The sequence below is a fragment of the Chiloscyllium punctatum genome, chromosome 1 (genome assembly GCF_047496795.1).
Source record: "Chiloscyllium punctatum isolate Juve2018m chromosome 1, sChiPun1.3, whole genome shotgun sequence".
Taxonomy (NCBI): Eukaryota; Metazoa; Chordata; class Chondrichthyes; order Orectolobiformes; family Hemiscylliidae; genus Chiloscyllium; species Chiloscyllium punctatum.
Window position 1 is genome coordinate 7591445 of NC_092739.1, and position 21246 is coordinate 7612690.

Genomic DNA, 21246 nt, shown 5'->3' on the forward strand with positions numbered 1-21246 from the left:
TTAGTCAGAAAATGAATCTAAATTTGAATATTAGATCTGGGCTTCAGTAATAGTATTGATAACTGAAATCCCAACTACGCCTGTAGATCCTGCCTTGAGAGGCTATTGAATTCTATGCAACATGAAGGTTGTTTGGAGTGAGCAATGAGCTGAATTCAGTGGGTACCTGCTTTGATTTCCATGTCTAGTTTTCTTGATGTCTAGCTTGCTTCATAAGATGTGAAGCTAAATATTAATGAGACAACTTGGGTCATTAACAAGATGTTTAACAAGCACTAATCCTCTTCCATTGGCAACTCGCCTCTGTCAAGTAAGAAACTCACTATTCTGCATGTCAAAGTGTTCCCAGCATCAATGTGGGCCTTCTTGGACTTCTTTTCTGTTTCTGTTATAAATCTCACAATAGTCCATATAGTTCACACCCTTATATGATTCCACCCAATCTTTCAATATCATTTTGGCATGGGATATAGCCCTGCTGAATTGGTGACTGTAACCTGCTCTTGATTTTACACATAGCAGCCATAGTACAATTTCACCCAACCTATCCTTTCCACTTCCCTTCTCATTCTCAATGCCTTCATAGAATCATAGAGATGTACAAAGCACAGAAACAGACCCTTTGATCCAACTAATCCACGCTGACCAGATATCCCAACCTAATCTAGTCCCATTTGCCAGCATCTGGCCCATATCCCTCTAAACCTTCATATTCATATACCCATGCTGATGCCTTTCAAATGTTGCAATTGTAAGAGCTTCCACCACTTCCCCTGGTTGCTCATTCCATAAATGCATCACCTTCTGCGTGAAAATGTTGCCCTTAGGTCTCTTTTATATCTTTCCCCATTCACCCTAAACCTATGCCCTCTAGTTCTGGACTCCCCCACCCCAGGGAAAAGACTTTGTCTATTTATCCTATCCATGATTTTATACACAAATGCATCTTGATCATATACTCTTGGTATAATTTCAAATAAGCTGAAGTCTTAAGATTTCGTGGTCATTTTCGCTTGTCAATATTGTGAGTTTGATTCCACCAGACAGCACAGCTCAGTCACTACCTCCTGATGAGTCAGAGCTAGCAAAGAGATTCTCAAGTATACATTGTCCCAGGTGACTTGCAAGGGGAAAGCTAGACACTGACAATCCATCACTGATGGAAGCACAAAATTGCCTCACATGCATCCTTTACATCTATCTTAAAATCTCAAGTAATCAGGGACGGTAAAACCAATCCCCATTTTTATAATTTAGGTTATAACAGTGGAAAAAACGATGCATCGGTGATTACTCAACTCTGCAAGCCTGAAAACACTGTTATCTATTTTTTGGTCATTGAATCTGGGCAACCAGTCTACAACACACCCCTGGTGAAAACAGTGGAAAGTCTTGCTTTTGTGTAACACCCCTTCCTTCACACAAGCCTTATGGATTCTCAGACATTTTATAGATGGGTATTATGACTGACTGTTAAAATCTATCTTCAACTCAGTGGCTCTATAACTGTGAAACTCTATTTTTGACCGAGTTGTGCTGTATTAAAATACAGTATGGAAATTAAGACATGGGCACCAGTCCATCATTTTCACAAAAATTATGATTTTCAGATTTGGAGCTGTGGCTCTACACTGGGATAGAGATTGTATCATATAATATGGAACTGGATTAATATGCACTGTTAAATGTAATCAGTTACATGAACTGGGATTAATTGCTTGAAGGGGTTGAAGAGGAATTTTGTGTATTTATTGGCCCCAAGGTATTTTTTCTGATTTTCTTTTGCCTTCCCATGTCCTTTGCCCTGGAGCATGTATCCATTTTCCTTCTTAACAAGGAGTGGCAGGGAAAGATTAATTTCCAATAATTAGGTATTGTATTTTGCTTTGTGATTTTAAGTTTGGAACCATAAAACCTCCACATGAAATTGTGAAAAGATTGCTTTTTAAAGATGCACAGCAGTGTGTACTTCAAAGCTAAACATTTAAAGTGAAAATATAATTATATCCATCAATCAAAGAGCGTCAGTAACAATAGAACAACGACCCGACAGGACCTGAGGGAACATCATCACTGCTAACTGACAGCAATTCTGTATATCTCATTAAGGATAACTATTAAAAAAAAGTGTTATAAATATGATAGTTGTTCATATGTTGAAATTTTAAGTGTGCTGCCCTCAAGATCTAATACTTATATTTTTAATTATATGCTTAGACTTTTACTGCTCACCTCAATTGCCATCACAAGAGAATTTAAGATATTATTCTCAGTTTGCATAGTAATGAAAATGAGCACCAGCCTCGTGAATAACTTATTCAGTATCTAATTTCAATTATTAATGAATGAAATAAGTCTTGTATGACTGCAATGAGAAAAGGGCATTTGAAAACATTCTTATGTCATGCAGGACTTGAACCTGTATGAATTACATTGCCTGGCCAATCCTGCTCACTGATCCAGAAGTTCCAGTTGCCTCCTACTGCACAGAAGAAAGATTTAATCAGACTGAATAATGCTGGCTGAATCCAGTTCATTTAACTGGATTCAGTTGATTCTACATTTAGAAATCAGAAATCTGATTACGAGAGACCTAACGTTTGCATCATAAACACACTCTGACATCAGTACACCGAATGGATCATGTGCTGGGTGTTTACTCCTCACTTTTTCAGGTACTTCTGCAGCCCAACCAGTGTCAGAGGAAGTGCTGCATACTGCCGTTATGGTCATTTCCTTTTGATTTCCAACTTCCTTGAAGTGGAGTCGGGAGTAGGAACAGTTGCTTGTCCCACAACAAAACTGCAGACTGCTGCAAGTCAGTGCTTATACCCTTTCATTGCATCCAACCTATTCTCTGCACCTCCTGAACTGCTGGTGTTATAACTCACCCAAATGGGCCTGGAGTGGTTAATACCTGTTGCTTTGCGAAAGTGAGATACAAGGCCTCACCTGGGATGAGCTTTGGGCCTAGGCAGCTGGTGCATGTGCCAAATGTGTCACCAATCCTGTGTCTGAAATTAAGCACAAACCAATTTCTTACCAGATTTTCACTTCAGCACCAGCTTGAACACTAATTGGGCATATCTGTCCAGGATTGACCAGAAGGCCATAAGAAATAGGAGCTGAATTAGGCCATTCATGCCATTGAGACTGCTCCACCATTTGATCCTGCCTGATACGTTCCTCAACCCATCTCCTCCCTTCTCCCCATAACCCTTGATCACCTTACTAATCAAGAACCTATCTCCATCTTAAACCCACACAATGCCTTGGCTTCCACAGACTCTGCAGCAATGAGCTCCACAGATTCACCACTCTGTGGCTGAAGAAGTTCCTTCTCATCTCAGTTCTAAAGGCTCATCCCTTCACTGAGGTTTGGGTCCTAGTATCTCCTAGTAGTGGAAACATCATCTCCAGTCCACTGTATCCACGCCCATCAATATTCTGTAAGCTTCAATCAGATCCCCCTCGTTCCTCAAAACTCCAGACACCTCAACTGTTAGTCACATGACAAGCCCTTCATCCCCGGGATCTTTCTGGTAAACCTCCTCTGGACTTCCTCCAATGCCAGCACATCCTTCTTTAGATAGGGTGCCCAAAACTGTGCACAGTATTTCAAATTCCATTACAGACTATTGTTTCTGTTTTAGGGAGAGGGTAAGTTTTGCAGTGCTCAAAATCTGCATGTTGGGACAAGGACATCTGGCTTTGGGTAGCAATCAAGAGTCTTTAATGAGTGAATGGAAATTTATTTTACCCACAACAGACCCATTTCCAACTCCTTTAAGTCCTCTTACCTTGACTAACTCCATTACTAGGTACAGCTCTGTTGGTGTGTCTACTTCTTCAATTAACATGATGATGTTGGGATGTTTAACCCTCCTCAGCACTGCCACCTCATTCTCAATTAAGTGTTCCTAATAATAAAGAAAAGCACAGCAGAAATATTATTTATAACAACAAAGTGGCCTTAGTTCTAATCAATAGCAACTATACGCCAATTAGGACAAAGCAGCAAGGCTCCACATTCAATTTACATCATGGTGAAACTGCTTTTGTTTCAAATCGATTGACAACTGATAATTAAAATAATTATCTGATCGCTTTAGAATATATAAATGGTCCTTCATTTCAGAGTTATCCTGAGTTGCTCTAACTTATTCAATTAAGCTTTGAACTTTCAGTTGTTCAGGTTCACGATATTAGTTCACAGATGAAAAATGGTGAACTTGGCACCCATGGATAAACACAATCACACGGCTGAGCATTCATAAGTGGGGACACACTAAAAACAAATAAGGAACTCAGATGTCCCAAAAAGAAACGTGAGAAAATCATAAAGAGAACTGGATGTTCAGCTTCTGTCTGCTCAAATTCCTCAGCTGTCTTAGCAGAACCTGCTGCCTTTGTAACAGCTTCCACGATGGCATTGTTGTCTGTTGTTGCAACACAAGATTCTGTATATCTTAGTTCCACTGGCTGAGCTGTTAAAGTATTGGGTAGGTATGCTTTTCTATGGCTTTTAATTTTGGATGTTACGGAGGGCTGAGCAATTATCCATGAGTATCAGGATCTTGCTTTTCTGGAACTGCAAGCGCTGTTCAAATCTCTGAACCCGTGAATTAAAAATTGTACATTTCATCTCAGCCGTCTGGTTTGCTTCAGAAATGACTGGGAAATAGTTGCTGTTGTTTATGCCAGTTGGCTTTTTGAACCTGCAGATGGATAATAAACCATGCCTTTTCAGTTTTGGACAGGTTTGCGGCAACAAGATCTATTGGTTGCTTACAATCAACTGCAGGCTGTTCCTTGGCACAGTAAGTTTTATCTGGTGTGCATTCATAGAATTGGGCAATTTTGTCCACATTAAAAATCTCCATTGGGTTATATTCTTGAACAATTTCTTGACCATACTTACACAAATCATTCTGAAATGTCGACAAATGAACCTTTCCCTCAGAGCTGTTTGTGGATGCGATTATGTCACCATTTTAAAAAAACAGCCATTGCTAGGAGTAAAATTGTCAACATCAATTTTATTTGCAACGCTTTAAACTTGCTCCAAAAAAGGTCTTCTTTTGTTAGCCCTTTGCTTGGGTTGACTGTAATTGTATCATTGTACCAAATGAAGAGTGCCTTCTTCAATCTCAGATATTTTGCAAGTTGCATCTTTTTGGTTAAAAATCACACAACACAGGTTATAGTTTAATTGGAAGCACTAGCTTTCAGAGTGCTCTGAAGCTAGTGTGCCTCCAATTAAACCTGTTGGACTACAACCTGGTGTTGTGTGATTTTTAATTTTGTACACCCCAGTCCAACACCGGCATCTCCAAATCATCTTTTTGGTGTTAGTATTCCATTTTCTAATAATTCTCTTTAATCTTTTCAGCATTTTTTTTATCTGACCGCTCACTCTATTGTGTTTGACAATGAATCCAGCTTGAATTTTTTTTGCATGCATTTCCTTCATCGAGTGCTTTCAATGCCTGGCACTTGATTTCAAGTTCTTGAAAGTTATTTTCTTTCTTCACCACAGATCTTCAATAGTCATAACTGAAACATGTGCTTCCTTAAAGTGCAGCGTGCGCTTCAGACTTAATAGGATTATGCCCCTTTTTATTTTGAATTTTAAATTATTTTTAATTTGAAGCATTAAACAGCAAAGATGTTGAAACATGCGGTTGATTCAAAGATAAGGCAATAGATCAGGAACAAAAACCACACTCATTTCATCAGGTTATCCCTCTATGTTGACACTAAGTTCGAATCACGGAATCATAAAATCCCCACAATGTGGAAAGAGGCCATTCAGCCCATCGAGTCTGCACCTGAGGAACATCTCATCCAGACACAGCCATCCCCAGTGCGATCCCCGTAATCCTGCATTTACTATGGCTAACCCACCAGGCCTCCACATCCCTGGGCACTATGGAGCAAACTACCTTATCTACACATCTTTGGACTGTAGGAGGAAACCCAAGCAGACAGGAAAAATATGCAAACTTCGATGCAAACCACCGATGCACTGTGCCACCCCTCAAAGAGCTAGTGAGGTCGAAATTACAAAGACAAAGAGAAAAATAGACTGGCACCATATTGTGTGGTCAACAAAGGCAGGATGTTAACTTGTATAGTGTTGAACTAAGTGGGTAGCTCTGTAATCAGACTGAGGGCAATCTGACTGCTGAAATGTTTCTGTCATTGGGACCAAAGTGAAACACACACTTGAGCACATTTTCAAATAATTCTAACAAATTGTTAGGTGTGACTTCCCTGTGACAAAGGCATGCTGACTATCCCTAGTTAATCCATGCCTTTCCAATTGGGTATTAATGCGCTCCTTCAGAACTTTCTCCAATAGTTTCTCTACCACTGATGTGAGATTCATCAGCCTGTAATTTCCTGGCCATCTCTACTACCCTTCCTGAAAAGCCATCCTCCGTTCCGTTGGCACTTCCCCTGTGGCCAGAAAGGAATTAAAAATTTGTTGCAGAGCCCTCCACAACTTCCTGCCTTGCCTCCCAGAGCAGCCTGGGATGCGGTTCATCTGGGGCAAGGGATTTGTTTATTTTTAAGTCTGACAGAGTATCCAATATCTCCCCATTTCCTACGCCAAATTGCACAAGTGCCTCACAACCTCTTTTCCTGAATTCTGTACTGACGTTCTCCTTTTCCAGAGTGAAGACTGAAGAGAAGTATTCATTTAGCACCTTTCCAATATCCTGCGGCTTCACACAGACATTGCCCTCTTGGTCCCAAATGGGCCGTATTCCTTCCCTGTTTAACCTGCTCCCTTTAATGTACTTACAAAATATCTTAGGATTCTCCTTAATCCTGCTTGCAAGTTCATGTCCCTTTCTGCTCTTCTGATTGTGTACTTATGTTCCTTCCTTCACTTCCTGTATTCCTCTAGGGCTGATGCTGAATTGCTGCTCCCTTTGCACGTGCTGGAAGCTTTTTTATTCTTCTTCATGCAGTCCTCGTCGTTCAGGGTTCTCTGAACGTTTTGCTCCTATATTTCCCTCAAAAGAACACCTGTTGGATCTGTACTCCCCCCAGCTCCTTTTCGAATGTCCCCCACTGCTCTGCTGTAGACTTCAAGCCATATCCCAGAGGTTAGTCAAACACTGAAGAAAAATAATGCTGAACAGGAAATGTTCTTACCTTCCCACTGCATTTGGCCTTGTCAATTATTTTCAGTGCATACTCCTTGCCACTGGATCTAAGCAAAAAACAGATAAAGAAATAACTTTTGTGGTATCAATATCATGTTCACTCCCCAAAAATAGTTTCAAATGATTCTTTTTTCTCTCTCACCTCCTCTTCCTCAAGCATATATTCACATTATTTTGACCTGAGATACAAACAGTATCAAACATTTTCATGTTAGTTTTTGCAGTTCTGATCTGGTCCATTGGAAACTAACAGTTAATGATCCTTGTTAGCTTATCTCTGGGGTGTTGTATTATTTTACAGGTGGTTTCTACTTAGAGCAATTCTGTGAAAAATTCAGTCTGCTCCAATGCTCTGTTTATTTGTCCAGAGAAACACTGATCATTTGCGAACAGTTTATTGCTAAGCAGGTGCCACTCAGTCAATAACCTCTTCCATCACTTCACTGATGATCAACAGTGGACCGATGGGGCAGTAATTGACTAAGTTGGATTTGTCCTGATTTTTGTAGATAGGATATTACTGTGCAATTTTCCACATTATCTGGTAGATGTCAGTACTGTATTGGAACAGCGTGACTAAGTCTGGCTCGTGCTGATGCATCAGTCTTCCTTACTATTGATGCAATGTAATCAGGGCCCATAGCCTTTGGAGGATATCATGTCTTCTGTCTTTTTCAGTTCGCAAATTGGCTGAAGACTGGCATCTATGAAGATGTAGATCTCAGGAGGAGGCCAAGATGGGTCTAACGGTTCCACTTTGTTTTTACATTGATGTGTTGGGCTGACTCATTATTGAGGTGGGGGATGTTTGTGGAGTGTTCCCATTTGTTTTTAGTTGATTAATTGCTCACCATCATTCAGAGTTAGATGCATAGGACTGCAGAGTTTCGATCTGATGTGTTGGTTGCGGGATCACTTAGAGTCACAGAGATGTACAGCATGGAAACAGACCCTTTGGTACAACTCATTCATGCCCACCAGGTATCCTAAATACGTCCCTAGTCCCATTTGCCAGCACCCAGCCCATAATCCCTCTCAATCCTTCCTATTCATATACCCATCCAGATGTCTTTTAAATGTTGTAATTGTGCCAGCCTCCACCACTTCCTCTGGCAGCTCATTCCATGCACGTACCACCCTCTGCATGAAAAGGTTGCCCCTTAGGTCTCTTTTATATCTTTCCCCTCTCACCCTAAACCTATGCCCTCCAGTTCTGAACTCCCCACTGTTCCTTCACTGTCACAAGATCAAAATCCCGGAGCTCCATCCCAAACATCAAGCACTGCAGTGGTTCCACATTGGCAAAGGCAATTCAGAATGGGCAACAAATACTGGCTTAACCAGCGACATTCACATCATGTGAATGAATAAAAAAATCTTCTGATTTTCTCTGACTTCAGTGTCAAAGTGGATTCAAATGTTTGCCTTGTAACAAATGCCAAAAGATACCTCGGCGCTTTACTGTGGCAGCAGATGTCACCAGCAGATCCCTGGAAGGAACCAAGGCTAACCAAATCCTGGGCTGTGGTGACCTTGACAGTCCTCCAGTTATCTGGGAAAGAGGTCTTGTTCAAAAGGCTGTAGATGTCAGCAAAGACCTTCCCTGGAATGTCCTGAAGCACACTGCTGCAAAGACCATGCGTGCAGACCCTGTGCTGGGAATGTCAGCACCCTTGTGCTGGAGTTCTGTGTTCATCCCCTCTGTCTGTGGAGAGGCATACTGCGGGGGAGGAAGGAGCTGCAATTAATCTGTTTCTTTTGGTTTTTGGAGTCGTTGCTGCTCTTGTTGCTCATGATCAACACTGGCTGCTCATGTTGCTCCAATGTGCAGTGAAAGATTAAAATGGAGGAGGAATCAAAGACAAGTGAAATTATATGCAAAAAGTTGGAACTCATTCACAAAATAGTGAAACCAGATCGTCTGCACAAGTGCTGTTACTACAGGACTTTCACAAAGGCAGGATAGTTGCTCTTCAGTTTTGCTGTTTAAAGGCTTCCCAGCCTGTCAATTGCACTGAACAAGGCCTCACTGCTGTACTCTCACCTTGCTGATCCTTGCAAGTTCCACGTAGATCAGGAACCTATACTCTATTTGGGATAGACACATTTTTGTTAAGCAAAGGTATTAGGGATTTGGGCCAAAGACCAGGTACGTGGAATTAGCCATAGATCAGCCATGATCTCATTGAATGCCGGAACAGGCTCAAGGGTTTAATGTTGACAGTGCATTGCTGGAAAAGCACAACAGATCAGGCAGCATCCCAGGAGCAGGAAAATCGACATTTTGGGCCGTAACCCTTCCTTCTGAAGGGCTTTTGCCTGAAACGTGGATTTTCCTGCTCCTCAGATGCTGCCTGACCTGCTGTGCTTTTCCAGCAACACACTCTCAACTCTGATCTCCAGCATCTGCAGACCTCGTTGTCTCATCAAGGGTTTAATGGCCTACACCTATTCCTACGCTACCTAAAACCAGAGTGATAAACACAGTTAACTGCTTGCTTGAATATTTAAATTACTAACATGACAGTTCCTCAAGGGACCTTTGCTCACTTTGTAACGAATTTTGGAAAAACCTGGGATTTGTTGGTGGTTCTCTCAGGTTTCTGAAATGGAGATATTTTCAGGTCTTTTTACCCCCTCCTGTCCCCTGAGATCATCCTTCTCCTATTGACAATTCTGTCCTATGTATGGACTTGGTATGAGAGGCACAAGGGATGAGAAGCTTTGAATGTGCAAGAACTCCCAACTTACAGTTGCTGCATTTAAATCAATGTGAGCTTCAGACAGTTGGGTCACTGTGTGATCAGAAGCTGAAATCCTAATCATCAATTGACAGGTAATATGTGCTAGTTCAGCTTAAAATATGGCATACAAGGAGTGATTTTTTGACAATACAGTTTGAGGCTACATTTGTAAAGTGCGGAAGCTTAGTGCTGTTCTTCCCATGTGTGCACCTTCCACTGGGCTCACTGACAGGACTCCAATGGTAGATATAACCTTCCTGTGCACTCGTAACATATTGCCTCCTAATAAGAGGAATATTGGAAGATTTCAGGAACTCCTGCACTCACCATCTAATCTCAGTTTCAAATCAAATAATCTTGTCAGACATCTAAGGTTGCAAGTCCTTCTCTAGATGAGCATTAACAACCCAGTGGATTTTTACGTGAAGCACCTCAAAATAACAAAATGGGGAGTAAAAGCATGCATAGCCCCTTCTATTCTAAATATGTTCTTGACTGACAGCAAATTATAGCACAGCACTGAAAAAGCTTTAAACCAGATTTATAAGCAATAGGAATGAATAAGATGTCTTGATGATAACATTAGGAAATCTAACAACTGTTCCATGCAAAACTGCTCTCACCTTCATTATAAGGAGGAATGGTCATGACTGCTTATGCGCTGTGGATTGGATGCATACATACAAAAGATTTCCATTTAATTTTCTGATTGAGGTCACGTGGGGCTGGTGGGTGGAAGTGCGGTGAGTCATGATGCTTAAGGCATCACGAATGTGGGGGAGACAGGTTTAATGGAACAACTGCTTTTTTTGTAACCCATCATTTTCATACGTTTGTACATGAAGTCAAAGAAAACATGTCAGAGCACATCTAGTCCTCTGCAATGCTTTTCTTTAGTAAATCGATAAATAAGGCTGGATTCACAGGACAATGAAGAGAACAACTCAAATCTCTCTTTAGCAAACAGCAAAATTTACAACAGCAATTTCACTTTTTAATTGTCTATTCGTTAAATAAAATACCAAACTGCCAGTGACCCTTACTTCCATAGGCAATCTTTTTCTCAGTCAGTTGTGTGTTTTTCTCATCAATAATATATGTTACAAACTCTAACATTGAGCACGTGTGTCTGTCAGTGTCATTGTCGTGGACATGGAGACCATCAGAGTCAGTAATACATCAATGCTGTTATATATTTCATTTTAACATCTTCATTTGATAACTTGTTTTTTAATTCTATCATGGGCAAAAGATTATTGAGCTTGTAAAAGTTCAACGTCATGAATCCTTGTGTATGTGCCAGGTTGTTCTAGCTGTTGGGAATACATATTTATACCTAAAGACTAGCTGGAAAAAGCTGGACCTTTTTAACAGTTTGCACATTCTCCAAATTCAAATTGATTTTACGTGTGATTTCTTGGAAATGAATAAATGCTAACTGTGCTTTTCCTGTTTTGAACTGGAAATCAAGTGATTGTGGGGAAACAGCAAAGCAAAGGTTTCAAGGAAACAAGAAAATGAGGTTTATTTCCTGAGTTACTGGCTTTGAGGGGGTTAGGCTCCCTTTGCTAATGACTGCCTTGCAGTTCTCTATGGATTTAGAATTCTGTTATACAGACCCAAGAGTCAGATTAAAGAAGACTCCTGAAGCTGCAAGACTCCTGAAAACCTGTTCTCATTAAAAGCCCCTGAAACCCTGATCGGAGTTTCCAAAAACCGGCATTTGTGTCTCCTCGATAATATCTGAAATGATGGACTGTGACCAACATTCAGGAACTTGAATGAAATTGGTTGGAACTGGACATGTATGACACTGTACGACTATCAGTAATTCAGCGAGTACAATTTGTGGAGGTGTTGCAAGTATGGACCATCAAGGGTGGGTCCAAATTTGAAGGGTTTAAAGTGTTCCTGTAGGCCTTGAGGAATGAGATGGTTGCAAAGGCAGCAGCTGAGGAACCTCACATGACTGTAGTTTGTCAGTAATTCAGTTTCATCAAAGGGAAATCCAATGATGTCAGAAGTTATCATATTCCATTCTTTGATTCCAGATCTTTGATCCATTAGGATTGCTTTGCCCCTTGGATTTTCAAAGAAACTCTTGAGAGAAACCTTTCTTTTAGTGCTGTGACAGTTGGTGTGTGGGGGTTAAGGAGATCCAGATCATGGTTTAGATGTTAATCATATTTAGTACTTGCTTTAAGAATAAACACTTTGTTCATAATAAACAGATTATTTTGAGTTTATTGAAGAAGCCTGGGGACATTTCTATTTTCTATAGTGGTACAAAAAGAAGCACTGGTTAATTTGGTAACTGAGTGAACACATATATACTAATGGTGTGACTAGTGGAATGGTAGGGTTTGTTTATCATGAACTGCTTTTGCAACAGTTGAGAAGCACCACTGAAGGAATAATCAGGGGTAATGATACCAGATAGAAACTGGCATGATGACATGATGGGCATCTACCCAGAGTGTGGGTGGGACAGCAGGAAGATGGGGGGTGTAATTCCTTCTAAGTTTAGTTGTAACTTCAAGATGAAACAGCATTCTGAACGAGCCCTGTAAAAGGAGGTACGTCAGGCTAAATTCCAGAACGGTCACTGGACTCAAAACATCTCCACCGGTGGGCGGCACGGTGGCTCAGTGGTTAGCACAGCTGCCTCACAGCACCAGAGTCCCAGGTTCAATCCCAGCCTCGGGTGACTGACTGTGTGGAGTTTGCACATTCTCCCCGTGTCTGCGTGGGTTTCCTCCGGGTGCTCCGGTTTCCTCCCACAGTCCGAAGATGTGCAGGTCAGGTGAATTGGCCACGCTAATTGTCCATAGTGTTAGGTGCACTAGTCAGAGGGAAATGGGTCTGCGTGGGTTGCTCTTCAGAGGGTCGGTGTGGACTGGTTGGGCCTGTTTCCACACTGTAGGGAATCTAATCTAATCAGATGCCACCAGAAGTGCTGAGTTTCAAATTACAGACCAAAGTCTTCAGAAATCCAGAGCAAGAACCAATCCAAGGATCCCCACATACATAATCCAGGAAGTCAGGATATCTGTTCTCTGGCACCACTCCCCACCTCTTCCTCCGCTACATTGATGACGGTATCAGCGCCACCTCGTGTTCCCACGAGGAGGTTGAGCAATTCATGAACTTCACCAACACATTCCACCCTGACCTTAAATTTACCTGGACTATCTCTGACACCTCCCTCCCCTTCCTGGACCTCGCCATCTCCATCAATGACGACCGACTTGACACTGACATTTTTTACAAACCCACCGACTCCCACAGCTACCTGGATTACACCTCTTCCCAACCTATCTCCTGCAAAAATGCCATCCCATATTCCCAATTCCTCCGCCTCCACCGTATCTACTCCCAGAAGGACCAGATGGCCTCCTTCTTTAAAGACCCTGGCCCAACATTTCAACTCGCCCTCACACTGCCGAGGACATACAGGTCACTCCATTGTCACTCCCTCACCACCCGATGCTTGGAGGAAGAACGCCTCATCTTCCACCTCAGAACATTTCAACCCCAGGGTATCAATGTGGATTTCACCAGTTTCCTAATTTCCCCTCCCCCAACTTTACCCCAGTTCCAACCTTCCAGCTCAGCACTGTCCTCATGACCTCTCCCACCTGTCAATCTTCCTTCCCACCTATCCGCTCCACCCTTCTCTCTGACCTATCACCTTCATCCCAGCCCCCCACCCACCTACTGTATTCTTTGCTACATTCTCCTCAGCCCCACCCCCCTCCCATTTATCTCTCCACCCTGGAGGCTCCCTGCCTTCATTCTTGATGAAGGGCTTTTGCCCGAAACGTCGATTTTCCTGCTCCTTGGATGCTGCCTGACCTGCTGTGCTTTTCCAGCACCACACTAATCTAGACTCTGAACTCCAGCATCTGCAGTCCTCACTTTTGCCTAATGAATAAAGTCTGCCTGGTGCAAAACCTATACTTGAGCTGTGCTAGTAACTGACCTGGGAATTTTGACACTGCAGCCTCTTTTTCTGATATATGGGTACACATCTATGGAAGGCTGCAGGGTCTGCCATAAAATAAAAAATGTGTAACAGTACATCACAGTACTGATCTAAGTCACAGGCCTGATTGGACTTGAATGAAAACAACAGATGAGGCGAGGATTTTTGAGCTCACTTAATTAATTTAAACAATCCAAATTATTAGGCTGCAGTTAGGTGAGATGGGAAAATTTGAAGAAAGCCGTGAACCTGACTCCATTCAGCCGCTTTCCAAGATTAATAGAGCTGGAGGTAGGATGCTTCCATGAGGTGAGTTAACCATTTAAATAATATAAAGGCACTGGGAGCATCACACATAAAATCGGTTTTTAACTCAGAAACTTATCTATCATGTGACAGTTTATTTTCTTTGACATCACAGTATGTTCTCAACTGCTTTATAGTCAACTAGGTACTTTGGCAATGGAATGACTGCCGTCATGTAGGGAAAACGGCAGTCAAATTGGAGTGAAGCAATATTCTGCATAATGACCACATAATCTGTTTTACAAATACAGGGAATAAACCTTACCCAGGACACTGGGGAGAATCCTTCCTCTGCAGGAAATAGTGGCAGCCATGTCTTGCTTTTGTGTTTCTTCTGAAACACAACATGTCTGACATCGCAGTACTCCTACGTATTGCAATGGACTGTTCATCTACACTTTTACATACATCTCTGGAATGGGTTTTGAAATAATACAAGATTTTTGATTCCTATATCAGATGTAGGTGTCTTTGGCTAAACCAACATTTATTGGCAAAACGTGCATTGTGCTGGAGAAGGTGGTACAGTCATAGAGATGTACAGCACAGAAACAGACCCTTTGGTCCAACTTGCCCATGCTGATCAGATAACCTGAATTAATCTAATCCCATTTGCCAGCACTTGACCCATATCCCTTCCTATTCATATACCCAACCAGATGCCTTTTCAATGTTGCAATTGTACCAGCCTCCACCACCTCCTCTGGCAGTTCATTCTATACACGTACCACCCTCTACGTGAACAAATTGCCCCTTAGATCCCTTCTAAATCTTTCCCCTCTAACCTTAAACCCATGCCCTCTAGTTCTGGACTCCCCCACCCCAGGGAAAAGACCTAGTCTATTTACCCTATCCGTGCCCCTCAAACCTCTATAAGGACACCCCTAACCACACCTGTACTTGGGGCATAGAGACATTCACAGTGCTGTTAGCCACAGAGTTCTTTATTTTGATGCAGGTGCAGGGAACGAACAGTGAAATAATTCCAAGTCAGGATGGTGTGTGGCTGGGGAGAGGAATTTGCAAATAGTGCTGTTCCCTTGCATCTGTTGCCTGTCTTCTCCTAGATGGTAGAGGTCACAGGTTTGCAAGGTGTTGCTGAAGGAGCAATGCATTTCTTACATGTCATGCTTGCTGCCACATTGTGTCAATGGAAAATAAGTCAATTTGAAGGTGGTGAATGGGATGCTAATGAAGTGGGCAGCTTTGCCTTGGATGGTGTTAAGCTTCTTGAATGTTGTTGGAGCTGTATTTGTACCACTGGTCTAGTTCAGTTTCTGGTCATTGATAACAGCCAGGATGTTGATTGCAAGGCATTCAATGATGATAATGCATTTGAATGGCAAGAAATGAAGATAAGATTCTCTCTTGTCTAGAGACATTGCCTGACACGTGTGTGGTACAGATCAGCACCTCAGGAATTGCAAATGGTATTGAGCATTGTTCAATCATCAGCAAACAGTCTCACCTCTGACCTTATGATGGAGAAAAAGTCATTGATGAAGCAACTGAAATGGTTGGGCTGAGGACACTACCCTGAGGAACTCCTGCAGAGATGTCCTGGAGCCAAGTTGACTGATCTCCAACAACCACATTCTTCTTCCTTTATGCAAAGTATGACTCCATCCAGCAGAGAATTTTCCCCTGGTTCCCACCAACTCCAGTTTTGCTACTTTCTGATGCCACATTCAGTCTAACATCGCCTTTGATGTCAAGGGCAATCAATCTCAACTCAACTCTAGAGTTTAGCTCTATTGTTCATGTTTTGATCAAGACTGTAACAAAGTCAGGAGCTAAGTGACCCTGGTGGAAACCCAAACTTAGCATCACTGAGCAAGTTACGCCTTTACAAGTGCAGCCGATAGCACTGGCAAAGTCCACTTATACCACTTTAGTGATCATCGAGAACAGATAGATTGATCAATAATTGACCCATTTGGATTTGTCCTGCTTTTTGATGAACAGGTCATATCTGGCAATTTTCCACATCGTAGATAGACGCCAGTAGCTGTATAGGAACAGCCTGCTACATGCCCAAGTAGCTTTGCTAGAATGTTCTCACTTGGAGATGAGTATGCTATGACTGAGCCACAGCTGACCCCGTGGCAACTTTATACATTCAGCTTACGACATGCTGTAGGAAAAAGCATTTCACTACAATTCTGCAGAAAAAATCTTCAGTCATGTGTAAAATGCAAAACAGTCTATTAAATAAATCACATTCGCTGTGTTCCCTTAAATATAAGTAAATGTTTCAGAGGTATTATTAGGTTGACTTACCGTTCCACACATTCTTTAACAACGGCAAAATTCCCATCTCCAATCACCTTCCCAACTTTATATTTATCAAGAATAGTTGAAGCTGACAAGGATCTATTTCCATTTATACCTGTGGGTGGATCAAAGAAAACTTGGGTCATCATTTTCAGGTCTAACTGTACCAGTATCTCCACATTAACTGAGAGGGAGAAAAGTCAGTGATTCTTTTTGTGAGCCTTTCTACAGAAATAACTTGTTTTTGTTTGATAACTCTACCAGAACATTTTGACATAATTCTTTACTCAACTGCATTTCCTTGCACCCATTTGCGATGATCTGCATTCCAAAATGTTCATTCAGTCATCGACTGAGAGCTAACAGTGATCGATTGAAACACAACCCTGAAAGTAAATCACATGGCTTCTGAACCACATCAATTGCAAGCCTTATGCTGTTAAAGCAGTCAGCAGCATTCAACTGGAATCATTGGAAAGCAACTCACAAAGAATGAAACTTAAACAAAAGCACCAGGGAACTTAGCAAGGCATCATTAGCCCAGACACGATCAAGGCAAAAATTTTAAGCTAGAGATCACAAAGTTTTAGATATGCATCTTGGTCCTAGCTGCAATGCCATGTAGTATGCAATTGTTTAACTCAGATGAATCACTACAGAGGTCAATATCATGTTATCTGGTATTCTTAATGTGTGTTATTATAGTCCTCCTCCCTTCGATTTATATTCCCTCCCACCCCACCCCTCTTTTACCCCCTCCCTCTCCACCCTCTCCCACATTCCTATCCCCTTTCCTCCACCCTGTCCACCTTCTCTACACAACGCTCTCAACCACTTCCCTGTTCTCATCTTCTTCCTTCTTCTCTCCTCCACCTCCCTCCTCAACTCCCTTAGTTCACCTCCTGCTCCTGTGGTGGGCGGGGAGAAACAGGTAGGAAGGGAAGATCTTGAGCCTGGGGCAAGGAAGGAAGTGGTTCAAGTCTGAAGAAGAGGGGAAAGTCCCATAGCTGGAAGAGGAGAGGAAATATCTCAAATCTGGAGTGCACGGGAGACAGGATCCATAGGGATAGGGTGGACGTGAAGGGATAGTCCCAAGCCTGGGTTATTCAGGGAAGGTTGTAGTCCTGAATGTGGGAGCTGGCTAGTTATATTCCTGAGACAGGAGAAGGAGTGGGAATTGGAGTCTGGAGACCAGAGGCATGCAGGACAGCTTAGTCATGAGACTCAGGGGTCCTGGAGGGTGATCATGTTTCTAGTAGGCCTGAAGAGGCTTTTAGCCTTAGAGTCATGAGGAGCTGACTTCTGGTGGGGTAGGGGGTTCAGTAGAGTATTGGAAGTGTGGCATGAACCGCAAGATTCTTTGCCACTTATTGGACGATAAAGTTTCCTTTAAAATATTTTCAGGATGGTGAGCTGTAACTAGTTGAATGCCAGTGCAGGGATTACAATTATTTACAATATATATTAATGATTTGGAAGATTGAAAATGAATGTACTACAGACATGTTTGAGGACGACATAGGCAAGTTAACTAAGTGGGCAAAAGCTTGGCAGAAGGAATATAAAGTAGGAAATTGTGAGGTTATGCACTTTGGCAGGAAGAATAGAGGAAGGAGGTGGAGGAGAGAGATGAGGAGGGGGAAGTGGTTGAGAGAGAGTTGTGTACAGAAGGTGGACAGAGTGGAGGAATGGGGATAGGAATGTGGGAGAGGGAGGGTGTTAGAGGGATTGTTGGGGGGAGTGGAAATGTAGGAATATTATCACACAGAAGATTTGGGAATCCTTGGGCATAAATCAATCAAACATCAAAATTCAACTGGTGATAGGGAAAACAAATGGAATGTTTGCCTTTATTTCAAATGGAACAGAGTATAAGAATATACATAGCACTAGGGTGAAGATACCAAGGCTTTAAGAGGTATATTTTGTCTTGGTCTTTTTTTTAATGATAGAGGTGCAAAGCTGTCTGTTCGAAACCAATAAAGTAAACAAATCGCAATGCTGTTTTTAATTGGAACAATGGAAGCAGCGTGAATGGATGGGGCAAGGCTCCCACAGAATCCAGGGTTTTAGTTTAGCTTTCAGCAGTGCTAGGGCTTTGAAGCTGGGTCTGGAAGGTCTCTCTCTCTCTCTCTGTGTTACAGCTAAAGGCTGGAGTTTTCTCTGTTGCTTGAATTGCTTGTGAGATAATCTATTTTATTGAATTTGTTTTTGTTAAGGGTGTGTTTATGGGATGGTATTATATTGGAACAGTTGCTGTTTAGTTTTTAAATAATCTATTATTCTGTTAAGTTTTCCAATAAAGTTAAGGTTGGCTAATTCTTCTGCTTTTTAGCTGTAGAGTAAGAATAAAGTGTGTTTTGCTTAAATCCAACTTGCGTAACCAATCAAATTACATTGGCACCTTACAATTGCCTTTAAATAAGAAAGATTTAGGGTCTAGGCTATATCCTGGATGTATTTGAAGGGGTTTAGTCTGATCCAGCGAGTTTTGAGAAGATTTGTAGCTCAGGTTGATGTTCTGGATGTGAGTTTGCTCTCTGAGCTGGAAGGTCCGTTTTGTCACCATACTAGGTAATATCATCAGTGAGCCTCCAGTGAAGCACTGTGTTTGTTGATAGAGTTCCGGTTGGAATGCCATGCCTCTAGGAATTCTCGCACCTGTCTTAGTTTGGCTTGTCCTAGGATGGATGTGTTGTCCCAGTCGAACTGGTGTCCTTTCTTATCTGTGTGTAAGGATACACATTGACTTGGGCCCCACTTACCACCCGCTGAGAAAAAGAACAGGAAATGACATCACCAGAGGAAATGATGTCACCAACCCTAAGGAAACCTAAACACAAAGAGAAAGCGGGTCACGAACACGAGTGCTTCACTGAAGGCTCATTGATGATGTTACCTAGTATGGTGATGCAACATCTTAAAATGAACATTCCACCTCAGCGAGCAAACTTATATCCAAAGCCTTGGTAAGTTGATAGCATGTATGGCTGGACTGGATTAGGAGAGGTTGAGTGGGTTAGGTATTTACACATTTAAGCTCAGAAGAATGAGAGGTGACTTAATTGAAACATAAGATTCTTAGCAGACTTGATAGGGTAGATACAAAAAAGTTGTTTCCCCTTGTGGGAGAGACTAGGATTATCGGGCATATTCTCAGAATAAGGGACTGCTCATTTAAGATACAGATAAGGAGGCATTTAAATTCTCAAAACATTATAAATCTGTGGAATTCATTATCACAGAGGGCTGTGGTGGCTGTGTCATTAAGTACAGGTTATATTCAAGAATGAGATAGATTTTAATCAATAAGGGAATCAAGGGTTATGGGCTGAGGATTATCAGATGAGCTATGATCTTGTTAAGTGTTGGAGTGGACTCAATGGGCTAAATAGCTTACTTTTTGTTGCTATATCTTATGGCCTTGTGAACTATAAAAATGTTTTTTTCACAATATGTTTTAACCCTTTACTAATCTTGTCCCTATAAGAGTAAACCTTGAAGGGATGTCCAGTTTCCTTGGCTGTAGTGTAGCCTGGATGTTGGAGAGAATCATGCCCTGGTCTACAGCAAGGGAGTACCAGGAGTTTCACTCAGAGGAAGTGAGGTAACAGTGATGTAGTTCCAAGTCAGGCTAGTGTCTGGCTTGAAGGTTAGTTGCAGGTGGTAGCGCTCCCTGGCATCTCTTGGTTTCTGATCTTCCAGAGGTTGTGAGTTTGCAATGTGTTGTCAAAGGAGTCTTGGCAGGTTGGTGAGTTGCTGGCTTTCATTTCTCATTATATACATTCAAACCTATTTCCACTGTCTTTTACATCTCCTAATGTTACTGCACTTATGTTGTACTTTTGTTATCATCTTCCCACCTCTGCTCCTCATCAGAGTTGATAACTCTGGCAGAGTGGACACGCACGTCACCCTGACAGAGTGGCACAGAGGCTACCCTGGCAGAGTCCACCCTGACAGAGTGGCACAGAGGCTACCCTGGCAGAGTCCACCCTGACAGATGGGGTCAGAGAATGACCAGTTGGAAGTGCAGCATGCCAGTTGAAATGGAAGGTGTGAAAGAAACTCCTAGAAAAAATGTTGAAAGAAGGGGAAAAGTTTTGTACACAGTTATTCAGATCACTTCTTGGAGGAAGCTGCATTTGGTAACTCATGCCCACTTCCATCAATATGACAAGCTCTGGGTCAGTTTTGAATGTATGACTCTGGACCATAATGCTAAATTGTATTTATCGGTGACTGAGATTTGCTCCAAATTACACCTTCCAATTTTAAACGATATACTGATCCATTTGAACTGTCAACGAATGTAGATGCTATGTCAATATTTTCTGATTGGGTACATTCCTTTATCCAAAGTATTGATGAAAAGGCTGGTGGAAAAGGTAGATTGATATTTTAAGCATCAGAAATGAATAATGATTGTTTCATGCTAGCAGAAAACTGATGTCTTGTCACAATACCATTTTAGTTTTTTTAGTTGTTTACTGTCCTACGTAGTCATATTACCTCCTTTATAAGTATTCTCTCAGCACACAACACATTACCTCAGGAGATAATGATGATGTTCAGTTGGATCTCCCTGTCCTGATTCATGTAAAATTGAGAATGGATTCGAAATCTATCCTGAGCAAAGAAAAAGTAATTTGGCCAATCAGGGCTAGTTCATGCACGGTCTATGATTAATTGCACTGTCATATATTTCTTCCCTAAGCCACATGTTACTCTTCTGATGTTAGTGAACACTAATTTCCTT

The 21246-nt window shown here is 41.8% G+C and overlaps 1 protein-coding gene across 4 annotated transcripts in view; it reads right to left on the reverse strand.

Annotated features, from left to right (window-relative positions):
- The window catches only part of dclk2a (doublecortin-like kinase 2a), a 320451-nt gene that overhangs the window by 61520 nt on the left and 237685 nt on the right, over window positions 1-21246 (reverse strand). For all 4 annotated transcript variants that reach the window (XM_072564911.1, XM_072564420.1, XM_072565652.1 and 1 more), the window contains 3 exons: window positions 16494-16602; window positions 7168-7225; window positions 3801-3920 (listed from right to left, as the gene is read on the reverse strand). In XM_072564911.1, the coding sequence (XP_072421012.1) occupies window positions 3801-3920; window positions 7168-7225; window positions 16494-16602 (287 nt within the window). The remainder of the gene's footprint in view (window positions 1-3800; window positions 3921-7167; window positions 7226-16493; window positions 16603-21246) is intronic.